This window comes from Neolamprologus multifasciatus, chromosome 16, assembly GCF_963576455.1.
Source record: "Neolamprologus multifasciatus chromosome 16, fNeoMul1.2, whole genome shotgun sequence".
Lineage (NCBI taxonomy): Eukaryota > Metazoa > Chordata > Actinopteri > Cichliformes > Cichlidae > Neolamprologus > Neolamprologus multifasciatus.
Window position 1 is genome coordinate 21,419,441 of NC_140454.1, and position 16,538 is coordinate 21,435,978.

At 40.8% G+C, this 16,538-nt stretch overlaps 2 protein-coding genes across 7 annotated transcripts in view; one reads left to right on the top strand and one right to left on the bottom strand.

Annotated features, from left to right (window-relative positions):
- The window catches only part of igf2bp2a (insulin-like growth factor 2 mRNA binding protein 2a), a 54,706-nt gene extending 49,002 nt beyond the window's left edge, over window positions 1-5,704 (top strand). For 3 of the 6 annotated variants that reach the window (XM_085134602.1, XM_085134605.1, XM_085134606.1), the window contains 7 exons: window positions 746-883; window positions 1,448-1,540; window positions 2,263-2,385; window positions 2,755-2,829; window positions 2,981-3,112; window positions 3,355-3,468; window positions 4,628-5,704. In XM_085134602.1, the coding sequence (XP_084990728.1) occupies window positions 746-883; window positions 1,448-1,540; window positions 2,263-2,385; window positions 2,755-2,829; window positions 2,981-3,112; window positions 3,355-3,468; window positions 4,628-4,726 (774 nt within the window). In that variant the 3' untranslated portion in view covers window positions 4,727-5,704. Of the gene's footprint in view, window positions 1-745; window positions 884-1,447; window positions 1,541-2,262; window positions 2,386-2,754; window positions 2,830-2,945; window positions 3,113-3,354; window positions 3,469-4,627 lie in introns of those variants that run through there. The other 3 variants (XM_085134603.1, XR_014869703.1, XM_085134604.1) reach the window with 3 other exon arrangements.
- Window positions 5,705-6,353: 649 nt separating this feature from the next.
- Window positions 6,354-16,512, bottom strand: tmem41aa (transmembrane protein 41aa). Its single transcript, XM_085134614.1, has 5 exons — window positions 16,220-16,512; window positions 14,497-14,647; window positions 13,851-14,012; window positions 11,632-11,770; window positions 6,354-10,686 (listed from the first exon to the last, which is right to left on the bottom strand). Exons 1-5 carry the CDS (start codon window positions 16,399-16,401, stop codon window positions 10,472-10,474), a joined length of 849 nt encoding a protein of 282 aa, XP_084990740.1. The 5' UTR covers window positions 16,402-16,512; the 3' UTR covers window positions 6,354-10,471.
- Between the last annotated feature and the right edge of the window lie 26 nt (window positions 16,513-16,538).

Sequence of the window (16,538 nt, forward strand, 5' to 3'; positions counted from 1 at the left end):
TTAAGCTTGCAACAAGCATTTTAGTGGGTTTTTATTTTAATGTAGCTCATGCAGTAGAAGATTTTTCTAAACCCCTAGAGGAAGATTTATTCCTTCACTTTTTCTTTAAAACCCTGTGGGCAGTTGACACAACGAGACATGCAGCTAAACAGTATTTTAATTATCAATAAATGAAGAGGATTTTGCAGAGAATGTCATTATGATGGTAATAATTAATAACGTTTAGGACATATTTTTCATTGATAAATTATTCAGACATTTCCTCAGTCATCATAACTATTGTTGAATACTTCCTCCAGCTCTGCATCCTTATTTGTCAGCACAAATGTGGTGTTCTTTGAAGTGATGTGAGAACAGAAAATACTTTTTGTGCTTGTGACCAACTTTAATGTATCAGATTCAATAAAAGGCTCAGAGTTGTTATTGTTATATTAAAAAATACTTGAAAAATTGTTGTTTATTGCTTGCATTATTAACTTTAAGAAAAAAAAAAGTTTAAAATGTGCTTAAGTCATTTGTGTTTGGTATGTTTTCTTCATCTTTCTTCAACTTATGTTTTTTCCAAGATTACCGCAGTGTTCTTTTTTTCTTTTTGTTTTGCATGCTTTGGATATTAAATGAAAGTTAAAATCTGATCAGCTTCTTTAAAAAAAAAAATCGCATTAATTAAACACCAAGCAATTGTCTTCTGTTGTGATAACTTTTTAAAACTCTGCCACTGCCTTTTCTTTTTTTGTCCGCTCAGCAACAGGCCAACTTGATCCCGGGCTTGAACCTGAACGCTCTGGGCATCTTCTCCTCTGGTCTGCCGGTGCTGCCCCCTGCTGCTGGACCACGTAGCGCTGTGCCTGCTGTGGCGCCAGCAGGGTACAACCCATTCTTAGTGAGTATCCTCTGGTTTGTTTGTTTGTTTGTTTGTTTGTTTGTTTGTTTTGGGACCCCCCCCCCCCTTTTCCCACAGACTACCTGAGCACATGGCCATAAAAGGGAAGAAAAAGTTATTTTGGAAAATGCTTCTTTGAGCATGACTTTGCCTTTGCTGGTTTACCCACAACAAGTGCATGATAAAGATTGACTTGATAAAGCCATTTATTTCCAACACTTGGTAAACCAGGCTCCCCTGAAGTGCATTTTTAAAATACACTACAGTGTTGACTCAGGTCTTCCTGCATGATTTTGTACACAGTTTGAAGCAACCAGAATTCCCCCATCTTCTCCGGAGATGAGTCAGTCTGTCAGTAAAACAAAGTTTCCACTCATTGCCTGACGAGCGCGAGCCAAAGCAGCGTGAGACAGTGTGTGAGAATGCATGTGCGTGCTTCGTAGTCAAGACACTCAGTGTGTGATTCACTGCGAGTTTCTACCCTGAAATTCCCCCCGAAGAAAGAGCTTGACTTGTGTTCGTGCCTGTGCCTTTTAACATGTATGTTAACATGCCATCTGATAGGCATGCTTGTCACTTCACTTTCAGAGTCACTCTTCACATCTCAGTGGCCTGTATGGGGTTCCTCCAGCAAGTGCCATCCCACACCAGCACTCAGTATGTTCCCTCAAATCTGCACTACAGTCAGTGTTTCCTCTCTGAATCCTTTGTTTTGTTTTTTGTTTGTCCTACTAGATGATTGCTTTAATAATCAAAAACAGGTGAAATCCATGTTTTGGAAAAGAGACCCCTTTAGAATTTACATTTCTTCTGGTTGTGTGCATTCTGCAAATAGCTTCTATGCATGGGAGTTAAAACCATCAACCCTGCTGTAAAACAGATAAAGGCAGATCTAAATGAGGTGGATTTGTAAATAGCAGACCGTTAGAATGCCTCAGTCAGCGTCTGTGTAGGACAGAGAGTCTGGATTCCTGTTTACCATCACCCAGTCACCAGAACACCACAAATATTCCTGGAAGGGGACTTTTTAGCCCAGAGTTATCCCGTGGCTCGTAAAAATTCACTTTATAAACCTCAACTACATGAGTGTTACCATGCTAAGAAAAACAAAAACACAGGGCAGGCATCACCCCTAATAGGAAATATTCCATTCAGACACGGCCAGAGGGCGATGTTTACCCAAAGAGGGCTTAATTTAGCCTCCCTTGCATGTGGTGTCAGCTTTTTCGGCCGTTCCTCAAGTATCTGTCAAGTATATTCAAAACCGTTTTTGCGACAATTTGAATTTGAATAATTTTCTTTTCTTTCACAGTCAAATAAATAGTAAAGTTTAATAAAAGTACTTTAAATGTTTTCTTTTCTGTGTGGTCCTTTTTCAGCAACAGGCTCCAGAACAGGAGGTTGTCTACCTCTTTATTCCAACTCAGGCAGTCGGGGCCCTGATCGGCAAGAAGGGTCAGCACATCAAACAACTTGCCCACTTTGCCGGAGCTTCCATTAAGGTGCGTTTGTTCCCTGTCAACAGTGTGCTCACTAAGAAAGGGGAAAGAGGAGGATGGAGTGTCGCTAATCTAATAAGCGAGTGTCTTTTTTTGTTTTTATAAATAAACCTCAACTCATCATTCACCCAGCAGCATTTCATGGATCTGGGGTGGAGCAATTTCCATATTTCAAAATGTTGGAAAAGAAGAGAAACATTTCAGATTATGCAATCAGAGACAATTCATCTTATTGGATTCTTCAGTTGCATTCAATATATTTGTGGGATTTTCTTCTCATGATTTTATTGGCCGCAAGCTTTACATGATCTCATACCGCATGAATTTGTTCAGAAGCTAGAAATCTGATTTGCATCTTTCTGTGCGTGTCAGATCGCTCCGGCTGAGAGTCCAGATGTTACTGAGAGGATGGTCATCATTACTGGAACACCAGAAGCTCAGTTTAAGGTACAAACTGCATATGCGCATGAATCTTTGTGTTAAATAATTTTTTGAGGGGGGGTTAACTTCATAAATAGTTTTCATAACAGCAATGGATCATTGTTTGTCCCCATTTTCCCCAGTCTCTCCTTGCCTCATTCCCTCCTCTGTATTCCAGGCCCAAGGTCGGATATTTGGAAAGCTGAAAGAGGAAAACTTCTTCTCTGCGAAGGAGGAGGTCAAACTGGAGACACACATAAAGGTTCCTTCAAGTGCAGCTGGCAGGGTCATCGGTAAAGGTGGTAAGACGGTAAGCATGTGGTTGAATTGTCCTTTAAACTGCAGCAACAACAATGACTTGCTCCAACTTTTTATTTAAATGAGCTCGTTATGTTTACATGATAAAACTTTTATCTGTGAGAGTCTCACGTACTGGTGTTTACTGCAATTACTTATTGGCTTCAAGGGGTGTTTCAGTTAAACACAATTTAGAGGTTGGAGGTAAAATTCAAAGTGAGGCTGTGATAACGGGAGTCTGTGTTGGTGTTTCAGGTAAACGAGTTGCAGAACCTTACGAGCGCGGAGGTCATCGTACCGCGGGACCAAACTCCTGATGAGAACGACGAGGTCTTTGTGAAAATCAGTGGGCATTTCTTTGCCAGCCAGGTACCCAAAATTAAACCAGCGATACTCATTATTTGGCTAATTAGTTCTGCTGCTGCACAGGTATCAAAAGAATAGCTGCAGCCACAGCATTCAAAAGGCATTGTTAAATCACATAAAACAATAAAACGCGGTGTAATGTCCACATTTTTATATGATCATAAAACCTGGTGTATTCTGTCTAATGGCTCTTTGTTCAGCCGCAACATGCTTCCCCTATGTTTGTGTATTCTCTTCTGGCCTGCAGTGCTAAAACATCTAGATTATTTTAGTGTGAGCAGCCCCCCCCCCCCCCTTTTTTTTTTTGAGATGCATAAATGTCTGCCTGCTTTTGAATACAATTGAACTAAATGGCAGCTATATTGTGTTGCTCAAAGTGCCTGTAATGGATTAAAAACCTTAAAACCTTTTTCGTGACCCAGTTATTATAAACTTGTGCAGACCTCTGTTATGTAAAAAGGATTTCCTTTCTGCCGAGCCGCCTGCCGTTACTATCGCTGTGTAGAAGGCAACATCCATCTGCCTGTAACGAGAGGCTCATGGTTGTGACAGCAGGAGAGGATGTTAACATTAATATTGCCCCCCTTGGCTGAGCTCTTAGCTGCGCATATCTTTTGCTTGGCAGATGTAGACAGCTGGTAGTACAATTTGTTTTCATTGTAACCAGCTGGACATGAAAGTTTTCTGATGGTGGACAAATCTAATCAGCCCAAAGCTGAGTGTGCTGAATGTAACTGTTATGTAACTGTCTATATGAGTAACTAGTAATAATAAAGTGAAAACAAATGGGTAGCTGTTCACTGGCTTTCACACGTATCACATTTAGTTGGCTCAGTCGGCTGCAGTCAGATTAATGCATCCAAGTGCTTTAAAAATGGTATAAAATTGTATTTTTCTTTTCTTTTTGAGCGCAGTTTAAATCGGCTCATGCATTTTCTGCAATATTAAAATTGACAAACAAGTGGACACACACACACAGTTTTGGATGTTGCTCTGCTCATATCTGTAACACTTTCTTTCAGATAAAGCTTGCATACTGCATTTACCTAAATGTATCTGTCTACACTTGTATTTTATTGATGATTGTCCTTTACTTTGTTCATTATTCTTACTTGAACCTGTTATGTTCTGCTGCTGTGTTAATTCTTGATCTCTCCTACAGACTGCACAGAGGAAGATCCGGGAGATCATTCAGCAGGTCAAACAGCAGGAACAGAAGCACCAGCAGGGCGCCGCTGTGTCACCGCACCACTCCAAGTGACCAGCCGGGTGGCTCCAGTGGGCACCAGCCAATGAATGTAGCCCTCCCAAATGAACAGAGACCTATCCAGACTAAGGCCAAGGCCAAGGGGGACATGCAGGGCAGACCAGCAGCACCGGGATCAAAACCAAAGAACTTCGCTAGGGGGGACACAAGTGAGAGCCAAAGGCTGAGGGCATTGTGTGCACTGCCAGCCCTGTGAGAGCAGATAGATTGGGAGAAATCGTACTGAAGCTAAAAAAAAAAAAAAATTAATAAAGAAACAAAAAGACCAAAAAAAAAAAAAACCCTACAAGAAAGGCAGAAATGGCAGAAAATTTGGGAACTGTTGTCTTCACGGTTTAAAAAAAACTAGTTTGTCGCCCTGCATAACGTTATCTCTTTAGTTGGACTAACATAGGCCTAAAAAAAAAAGAAAAAGAGAAAATGCAACTCTATTTTAACACGAGCGTGTACGAGGCATTGTGATTGATATTTTGGGTTAGAGCGAGAGCCAGCGACAGCGGACTCCTTCTCTCACGCGTGTTTGAGATATTTAGATTGTGAGATCAAATATCCTTAGCAGTATTAATGCAGTAGAAACGTGTATGGATACACACTGAGAGCATGCTCTGTTATTTTATTCATCAAAATGACAGTAGAGCTTGGTGTTAGTATTTTGCTTGTACCTGAGATTGATTGACTGAGTAATCGATTGATTGACAGCCTCCCCTTGTTTGTTCCCATTTTTAGGCCACTGAAATTTGAAAAGAAAACCCCTATAAGTAAATAAGGTGAATGGTTCTGAGTCTTTGTAACAAGCCTGTGTGTGTGCCAACGCAAAAGATAACGTCCCTTTCAAATATATCTCACCATTCATATCTGATACTAAGCTTATTTTTTTTCCTCTCTTTTCTTCTAATTTCTGCTTCACTTCTCATCACTCTCTCTCATCGGACACAATGTATTTTCTTTTGTTTTTGTTTGGGTCTTTTCTTTTTCTTTTTAAAAAAAAAATGGGATAACAAAAACTTTCCGTAGCTTTTTGATAACCTTGAACTGACTGCCACTTTTGCTCAAGAGAGGTTAAATGCAACTGAGGGATTTTTCTTTTTTCTTTCTTTTTTTTGGTAATCAGTAAAATTCTGTCATGCTGTGGAGTAGACGTCGTCTGTGTTCACGCTCGTCGTCTCCTCTTCAATCAGAGCAAAAACCGACGTCTTAACAAGCGGTGCGCGTTCGCCTGTTAACCGGTCTTCTTCGGACGCGCGCCGCCACACGCTTGGCCTTATGAGGACGTTGCAAGGGCCAGCACAGAATGTGAGCTGAGGGCCCGGTAAAGGAGGGGGACAGGGTTTGGGGCAGGGTTGGGAGGGTTAGGGGGAGGGAGGGTGCAGACCTCTGGTGTGTGGGTTGGCAGCGAGGTTGGATTTTAAGGGAGGCGCTGTATGACCTGTGGTACACGACCAGCCGCAGCCGCGTTTGGCTTTAACCCTCTCTTGTCAGGGAGCTTTCTAAAAATGGCATGACAGCTGTGAATGTACAAAATGCAGCCTTTTTAGAAAAAAATACAGATATCACCCCTGCCGTGTCCAGCAGGCCAGGCCAGTGGCACACGACACACAGATTGTCATCCTCTTGCTCTCTATTGTTTTCGCTTTTTTTTTTTTTAATTAAAAAAAAAATTATTTTGGCGAGCTGGCTGCCTGCTCTGCGGGCACGCTGGACACGCAGGTCCTGGTGTCCCTTTGTGCTTTACTTTGAAAAACATAGAAGCTTGTTGCCTTATTTTGTCACCTTTCATACATCACCCATCAGCTTCATCTTCCAGACGCAAGGTTATTGCCAATACGCACAGCTTCCTCCGTGTGTGTGTGTGTGTGTGTGTGTGTGCGCGTGCGTGTGTGTGTGTGTGTGTGTGTATATATATATAAAAAGAGAGTAATATTTATGAATCTATTTTTTCCTATTTTGTCATGAGAGCTATTGATAAGAAACAAAAAGAAGACAAAGTCCTTTTCTTTTTTTCCTCAGTGGGACACTGCCATATTATTTTGAAGGGAAGTGTTTATTTTCTTGAAAAAACTAAAACAAAAACTAGACTATGAATAATAATATAATGAATAAAAACCTGAAAAAATAGGAAAGCAGTAAAAGTGAACCACCGCGTTAACTTGTGGTCGGGATGTGAACAGTGCGCATGTCAGTATTGTGATCTACCTCAGGCTTCAGGGTACCTCAGTCCAATCTTTCATTTCCCCTTTTTTCCACATTTTTGTATGCCTTGTTAACTAATCATTTTGAGCGTTTTTAATTTTCTTTTTTAATGAAATGAAAAAAGATAAAAGATCTACAGTAATCTCTACTCTCTTCAGGTCCAGCCGACTAGTAAAACTTTGTAAAAGAAAAAATCAACTAAAAATAACCGTAGTCAACTTTGTCGGACTGCTTGCCTGGACGCCATACAACCTCTTAATGATACAAAAAGAATTTCCAAGTCAGTTTTTTTTTTTGTTTTGTTTGCTAGAAAGGAATGAAGAGCAGGATCTAAGGGGTACATACCTGCCCGGTGTGGTTCTGAATGTGGATGTTGTGTACTGATTTCACCTTAAAAAAAATTAAAGAGAACGAAAAAAAAGAAAAATCAGTTGATAGAAACAGAAACTAACCGACTGTACCTCCTGTTTTTGTTTTTTTTTGTTTGTCTTTCCCAACCGTACCTCCAGGTTTTTTGAGACTTTTAACAACAAACCACGACGTTTATTCACTTGTGGAAAAAAATAACATAAAAAAATTAATTACTTTTGTTGTTGTTTTTTTTATAACAACCCAATTTTACCAGCTCTATTTGATAACAGCATCCTCTGGGGTTGATTTGATGAAAACACAAAGCTGCAAAAATACACTGACAGGACTCTTGAACGTGGTGTGAAGCCCTAGTCTTCTGTGTAGAATGTAGAACAACTCTAGTCGTTGAAATGTCACTGTGTACAACAGGATAACTGTATATCTGTAAACATGTACAATAGTCACACATTAATGCATCGTTTTCTGTCTCTCTATAACACCTACAAGTCTGCGCCTGCATTGTGAGAAATGGTGGGAGAAGTTTAGAGCGTCACAGGTTCCCTCAAGCTGACCTCTAAATGGTTTTCTCATCGATCTACCGGTTATTACATTTATTTTTTTTTTGTGCTGTACATTTCAGAATTACCTCTGAATCCAAGGCTGACTTAGTTACAGTTACTAAAACCAGTGTAGGACAAAGGAATATAATAAATAAATGATGTAGTAAAAGTTAGTTTGTTTTTGGCACTATTTTAGGGATTTTTTTTTTTTTTTCCATCAGATGAGGATCCTTTTTTTTTTTGGGTCCCAGTGAACACAGATTAGCAAAATAAAACATAAAGGTCTATCAAACTCACACAATGCCTGGGGCTGCTTCAGCATGCCTCCACCACAGCCGGTACAGTACCTCATACTGATGATGTTAGCTCGCCAGACCTGATTCAATTACCCTGACCTTACCCACACGAATGCAGTACAGTGCTTCTGTTGGAGCGCATGACTCCTGCGGTGGGCTGCTTCACTTTAGTAGGGCATGTCTGTTCGCAGTAGCACTGGAAAATTGAATTTTGTCACTTACGGTTTGTTTGTCTGACTGGCAGGAGTAGGGTTTTTTTTTCCTCTTTTTTTCTTTTCTTTTTCCTAGAGCAGATTTGAAGTTCTTTTCTCGCATTGCAGAGGACTCCTCAGGCCTCCGCCTCTCTTGTGTTTTTGGCTCTTTACTAGAAGAGCAGGTTTCCCCTCAGCCACAGTCTGAGGCAAAACCTGCAAACATCATAGTAACTTTCTTTTTTACTTCCAAGGATTTTGGTGTTTCTAGGTTCAGTAGGGTGTTGCTAGGCATTAATTTCAGTATCAGAAAAAACACACTCGCATCACTGAGGACGCACAGTGCTGTTAGTCATATCGCACAGCAGTTGAATAACTTAGGCTTTATTTTGTTTTCTGTTGATCTGGTTTTCTTGTCAGTTACACTGATTAAATAATGTAGTCTGGAGCAGTAGCTGGGATTCTTTAATATCCAGTCATGTTAGATCACTACTTGCTGTTAAATTGTGTCCTAGCTAGGATTTTAAACAGATTTGAAGATTGGGATGGGGATGTGGGGGGATAAGAAAAAGAAAATGCAAAGTAGACATGTGTGGGCAGAGTAACCAGGTCTGAAAATAAAAGTGCTGGTAAAAGTTGTTCTGCCTATGGGACTGAATATTCAACACCATCCAAATTAACAAAAACAAGTATGGATCAGGTGATGAAGGATCAAGTCTGGTCAGATGTGCAGAACCACAGCAGTGTTTTTTTTTTTGTTTTGTTTTTTTGTCGTCCTAACTTGTGAACTGAGAAAAATGCAAAGACTTGCATGAGACTATTGCAGGCGATCCAGTATGTACTACACGTCATATAGCACTATACTTCAATTTGTGGTTTTACATCGATCCGACTCTTAACTGCTCTTCACCATTTGGGAGATTCCTTTTGTTTCCTCAGTAGGTCACAAACCCTCACGTCCTACATTTCCCACAGGCCAAAAGGTCCCAAAAACACCTCAAGGTAATTGGTGACTGTGCACTGGACAGACATACGATCCATTGTTACTACATCTCGTGGATCCATGCCTTTCTGGTAACAGCCATGCTGTTGTTTTGAGTTGTGAGTGAACTGTATTGCTGAGCAACCTGGATCTGAGCAATAAAGAATATTTGAAAGGAAACTGTTTTTAAGTTTTATTATTTCAAAGGTTTTGTACCTCTCTAATAAAAGGTGCTTTCAACACTTACAATCTGACACACCAAAGGTCAGTCACACTGAAAAAAAGCCAGAAGTAAAACCATTAAAAAAAAAAAACAAATCCCTTCATCCACCGAGTGCACTGGAGCTTCTGCTCAGTGATTCTGCTTCATCTTGCACCGTGCATAAGATCACCAAGTATTAAATTTGAAACCCATACATTAAAACAAAATATACAAATAAAAAAAAAAAGACATTTTACTGCTAAACCAATAAAAAGACTGCAAAGAAGGATTTTTTTCTAGCAGGATTAAAGCTTCCAGTCACCCAAATTAACTGCACATCGGTTTTCAGACAATACCGGAGAACACCTTAACACGTTAAACACGTCCCATATAACGAGCCATTAAAACCGGTCACGCTGCTTTCCAGAGGTCAAATTCTGGCCTCTAAATGCCGCCCCCCCCCCCCCCCCCCCCCCAAATGATTAACACTGAAACTGCAAGAAGCGATTGTCAAAACAATAAAAAGAATAACATACTCGTATAGTGTGTGCTGCACACAAAACCAAAAAGAAAAATCATAAAAGCCCCACAAAACCAACAACAAACATTTACACCATCTCTTTCTGGTGCTCCTGGAGGTAGAAGTGTGAGTTCAAAACTCCACGACAGGCACTTTGAACACTTGCTTTCTGAACATGAGTGCAAGAGCAAAGTTTCCTTAAAATGCCCCCCTCCCTCCCCTTCGTGTCACCACTGTACATTCCTACATCTATAAACATTTACTGCTGTGCCAACGTGGCACGGAAATATCTGGTAGGACATAATTCTCAAATACTCCCACTGTGAATTGTCCAGGTGGCTCTGCAACCGTAAAGCACTTTACACGTGTGTGTGTGTGTGCGTTTCATTCGCTCTCGAGGGCAGATGGCATCAGTATGTTAACAAACAAACTCGGTCCCAGGATGGATCACTGGACCTTCTTATCGAGTCCATTCTGTGACTGGATGCCAAGTTTGAGTCGCTTCTGACTGAAGCGGCGGATGAGGGCACCAGGCAGCAGAGCCATGCAGGCGATGGCCAGCAGCTGCAGGAGCCGCTCCCAGGAGAACAAGTCATCCAGCGATGACACCTCGGATAGCATGACGCCTGTCTGGACGCAGATGAAGTTGTATGGCAGGAGGCCTGAAGAAGCAGACAATAGAGCAAGAACAAATTGTGCTGAGACACGATGGGTAACTAAATTTGCAATGACAGATGCAGCGTTGTGTTGTTGTTGCTTAACCCTGTAAGGTCCAAGAACGCATAATCCTAACCCTATGCTATCACATGAAAACTGTGTTTTTTCCCCCCTTTAAAAAACAGTTACTTGTTTTTAATCTATTACAATTCATGTGGTTAAACCGGAGTGTTGGCATATGCCACCATATAAATTCTTAGTGTGCATATCTATGTAGAAACCAGGCTTAAGTCTGTGCTGTGAAGAGGAGTTTAATTAGGTTTAATGCCAGCTGTAGGAGGCCTGGCACGAGCTGGTAAGTAACAACATCACAATCAATCCGATATTTATTTCGAACATATAAGTAATAATTTTGTTAATACCCTTAAAAACAAACAAATGCATTTATCAAAATTAGTAAGGAAAAAACAACGTTTTCATGTGTGTGATGGGAGCTGGATACTAAGAGCCTACAAGTGGCCGACACTGTTGCCAACATTTATACCTGTTCTGTTCCTTTTCTATTAACGGTATGATTTAACTTTCAACCTGAAAGTCAGAGTCAAAGAGGTTGTTGCTCTCTGTGCAAGTTTAATGATCATGACCAGATCAAAGCTGCTTGCAACTGTATCGTTTAAAGACGATGAAATCAGTCAGTTTAAGTCAGATATGGTTATGATTTTTTATAGGCACAATTATCTAAATCTAGAGGTGTATTAATAGATATAGCAGAGTTTTCCAGGAAGCGATAATTCAAAAAGTTAAAGCTAATAAGCTTGGTTTTAGCCTGTCAATAGTGACTGACTATTTTAAAAGCTGAAGCCCATCGTCATCCAGTATTTTGTTTTCAATGTGGAGTGCTAGACGTACCTCACTTAGTGTCACCAAGCAGAAAATCTGTGTGTGCTTACCAATGAAGACTGAGCAGAAAAAGAAGGTGATGGGGATGTTTACAATTGGGGCAGACATATTCAGAAACCAGTTGGGAGTCATGGGAAAGAACCTCAGGAAGAGCAGGAAGAAGAACAAACAGTCCTGGTTTTCCTCCACCTGGAAGATATGGAGAACAGATCAGACGAGCTGGAGATATTTACAGAGGCAGGAGGTAGGTGTGTGTCATTGTTCTCGTCCCCTGTTCACATCAACTAGTCACGCGCAAGTTAACTCATCAGCAAAACTATACCAAGAGTCATCTTTTCAAAGCGTTACAGTCAAGTAGTCCTTTTGGTGAATAATAATGCAAATCCAAATCTGGCATAACTCTCAGTATACTCGGATATTTGCCAAATACCCACCAGCTACGAAGAAGCTCATCTTGTCAGTACATATACGTCCGTTACAGGCCTACCTTATTTTGCCTGTGCGCGTGGGTTATCCCTCTCTCCTGTCCTTGGCACCGCCCTCTGCAGCTGACTCCACTCAGCATTCAGCACCAGGGAGTACTTTAGGTCAGGGAGAGCCACTGCTGTGTCAGCATGTGAGCCGTGCAAAGGAGCGTGTTTAATCAGTTCTCTTCAACTTATTCTTTTTGTGACCCACACAGCAAAGCCGTGTCTCAGGTTTTGCTGCATTTGATCTCTTTCGGTTTAATTATTAAAACTTAAAAAAAAAAAAAATTGACTCCTTTTTCACTATTGCTTCTCTCACGTCCCCTGAGCACTGTACTACCAAGCAAAATTAATAGCTTAGTGACATAATGCCAAATGTATTCGATCGTTTGGCTTCACACACATGTGAACTTTAGTGACATCCCATTCTTAACCCATAGCGCTTAATATGATGTCGGCCCACCCTTCGCACCTTAGCTTGCAGCCATACATCCCTGAGCACACCCGACCCGATCTCGTCTGAAAAGGATATAACAGTCAATGAGTCTGTTTATGGGAATTTTTGACCATTGTTCCAAAAGCACATTTGTAAGGTCAGACACTGTGTTGGACAGGAAGGCCTGTCTCCGCTCTCATTCATCCCAGAGGAGTTCTATTGGATTGAATTCAATCATCTGGATGGATGAGTGAATACTTTTGGCAATATAGTGTATGTTGAGCTGAAAATTATTATTATAATATAATTATTATTATGAGTTATTTGCACTCTTACACAGAATCCTTTTATGCCTGGAACTGCCAAGTCTGTTTCACACTGTTTACGCCGCAGGTTAAACATAGACCAGCTGATCTTTTAACCTATTTTAAGGATTTATTTGTAGGATATTTATCAGCCAAAATATTTAATAGCTAATTAATTACATTTTCATTTGGCAACAAACTAAAGTGATTTCCACGTCTCAGTCGTCAGACGGTGAGATGGGAGACAGAGCTGTTTAAGTGGATCGAGTTTAAGGTTTCAGAGTCTAATGTGCAGCTGTCAGAAAGAAACAACAACAACACATAAACTCATGAATTCACAAGATTAATGACTTCCTGCCAGCGTTGTCCTGTTGTCTTTTTTTTCTTTCTTTGAGCCAGCAGTATTGCCTTCAGTGGTTACATATTTCATATTCTTTACAGACCTCTATCACCTGCTCTATCACCAGGTGTCTCTGACTGGAGTAGGTGGGACTCAATCTATTTTATGAGCAAGAAGAGTGATGTAGCAAACACCCCCTTTCACATAAGCACACATACAGCCTGAAGCAGAAAGGCCTACCTAACAAAGAAAGCTGACATTCTGGTAGCTGTTATCTCTGAAATTTTAGGTTATGGCTGGCTCTGTGTCAAACTTTCTCCTGGGCTTCGTGAGGGAACACAACAATGTCGCTTCTACACATTTGACAGCAGAGTCTGAAATTACACCTGTCAACCATTTCTTCCTTTTCAAGGACAAGAAGTCACTGATTTATCAGATTCTATGTGCAGAAATGAGTATACTGGATTTCTAAAGTGATAATATGATATGGCCAATGTCTTCTTGTTGGAAGTGTTATTGTTAATAATAGCTTGACAGGTAAAACCTTTGATTTTTGTAAATAAGATAAAGCGTAGCCCTCTTTACTGTTTATTTACAGCACACACAGCCAAATTAACAGTTGTTCTCTGAGAAAACAACTGTTAATTTTAGTCCACCAGTATTTCAAAAACTATCTTTGTTTCCTTCAGTGGGTTTTGTTTGTGTGACAGCCCGGTCATACCTTTCTCTGCAACGTGGAGACTTTATCTGGGAAGAGGTTCACAATGTAGTGTTTTCCAAAGAATTGGGAGAGGAGGAAGCACATTGTAGAGCCCACGGTTGTGAGCACACAGGCAAGCAGCAGTCCTTGATAGGGTCCAAATATAGCTCCCGCAAGAATGTTCTACACAATGACAAATGGAGACCAAAAGCCCGCGTTAATAGGCATCATCTGACACACAGCTCTGTGGCGTCTCTACATGCGAAAGGAGAGAAATACTTTGTGATCTAACACTGGTGTGAAGCCAGTATTTTGGCAGTTCTGCCCACTCAGATTGTCATTTGCATTATCTGAATATTCTTTTATCCTCCGCATTTATTTAAACAAGAGACACAAGCTGCATACCGCATGCTGCCCAAGTGCCTTCTGAATTTTCCTTCATCTTGCATGCAAATGTAATCTTTTCACACCTACAAGATGTGACACTTTTGGCATATTTTAGCCCATGTGTTCTCGTAATGTATTTAAACATACAAAATGCTTCATTAAAAGGATTTTACATGTGTTTTTAAGACAACCAGCACAAGAAATCTACCAGTTTTGTGCTCATCACAATGCTTGCCTTATCATCCTGGATCTATCTGTACACAAGACATTATTACCTTACCAGGAATGAGGATCCAGGAATAGCAAAGGACTGCTTGTAGAGATAAGCACTGCAGAAGAGGAGCAGAACATATCCAGTGTGCTCTGTCTTGTAGAACTGCAAGAGTTCAGCGAGTTCCCGCAGCTCCTCCAAGTCTGAAGGGAACTTTAACCTGTGAGAACATTCACATTTAAGTTAGTCATTTCTGTCAGGCCAGCTTCATGTTCACAGAAAGACCGGCAGCACAGAAAAAATATCATTGTGATCAAAAATGTTTTAACTTAAAGTTACTTTTAGATTTAAATAGCCAAAAGAGTAACCCATGTGATTTCTGAGGGGACTACAAACATGGTTCTATACCTATACTTATCTGCTAAAACTGATACCAAAACAGTCTTTTTACATCACTTAACTAAGCTATTTTTTTAAAGAAACTGCAATTTTTTTTCTAACTACCATCTGTTTTACTATTGAAAAATCTCACTTCAATCCAAGATAAGTACAAAGAATGAAGTGAGTTTCTTTGAAAAGTTCATTCTTTGTGAAACAGAGTCAAACAGTTAGCATCACACTGTTGCTGCAGATTTTGTCAGCTGCACATCCATGGATGCAAATATCCCATCCCACCACATCCCAGGGGTGCTCTATTAGATTGAGATCTGGTGACTGTGGAGGCCATTTGAGTGCAATGACCTAATTGTTATGTTGAAGAAACCAGATTTAGTGTATCTGACACAGTGCATTATTCTGCTGGAAGAAGACAATGGACACACTGCTGCTATAAAGGAAAGAACATGGTCAACAATGACACTCAGGTAGGCTGTGGTGTTTAAACAATGGTCAGCTGGTACAAAAGTACCCATAGGGTGCTGAAAAATCTCCTTTGAATTCCAGCATCAGTTTCCTTTTCCTATGTAATCCTCTGCCCTGTAGCCCATCTGCTTCAGGGTTTGATGTGCTGTGAGCACAAGCCATGTTCACCCAGAGAACTGCCACTCGCACCGTGTGATTGGTTGATTATATATTTGTGTTAACAAACAGTCAAAAAGTGTACCCAATGAGCACAAGTATTATTTTAGGCTAATGAATGATATGAGGATCCCATTACACCTCTTTCTATGACGTATCTGAATGACACAAACACCGGAAGGAGGTTTCCTCACTCAAAAATGGGACCTCGCTTGAAAACTTGAATGCTCTGCATGTAATTTAGGCGAAGAGGGTCCTGGCTTGGTGCAACTTTTATATGGGGAAAAATCGTGACTTGGTTTGGGATGACACAGCTTTGAACGTGTTCTTTTTCATTCATTACCAAAACTACACTTCAGTGGGGGGAAAAAAAAAGGGTTGAGCCCAGATAAACGCAAAATAATGCAGGAAGAGCTGGACATTGTTGATCTACTGTATTAAAACCAAATTACATTTCTACAGTAAACAACAACACAGCACTTGTCAATTATGACCTGATGACAATCCTCACAAGTTAAAACAGAAGCAAAAACTGGACTTGCTATTTTAACTTTAGCTTTTCCAAAAGAGGCTTCAGTTAGAGTTAGTTTTTAGAGTCACTGCTTTTTGAAGGGGGGGTTAAAAGCCTGCACATACGCTGCCTGTCTTTTTATGAGCTGCATGCTAACATTAGCTTACTAGTGACCCAGCAGGGTCCAATTTAAATAAAGCTAAATTATGCACAGCATATAACAAAGCCCCAAACTATGGGTTACCAGCTAAATATACCAGTCACCTGCTGGGCTCTTCTTCGTCTAAGGAGTCGCCGGGCTGCTGCTGTTGCTCCTCGGACACATGTCCAGCCTCGGCGCTCCGGACAGAACGCTTTCTTGGTCCCGCGGGGAGGTACAAGGACAGGGAATATAGATACAAGCTAGCTGCGGCGACAACCGTAATTAGTCCTACGAGGGAGCGCATGTTATCCTGAGTTTGATAGCCAGAAAAAAGCTTCACGTCCCGGTTGCTGTCAGCGAGAATAGCAACGGCAAGAAGCGGCAACCAACCGCCGCAGTGACGTCACATCCCCATGTCAATAGAACAGTTAAAATATTCAA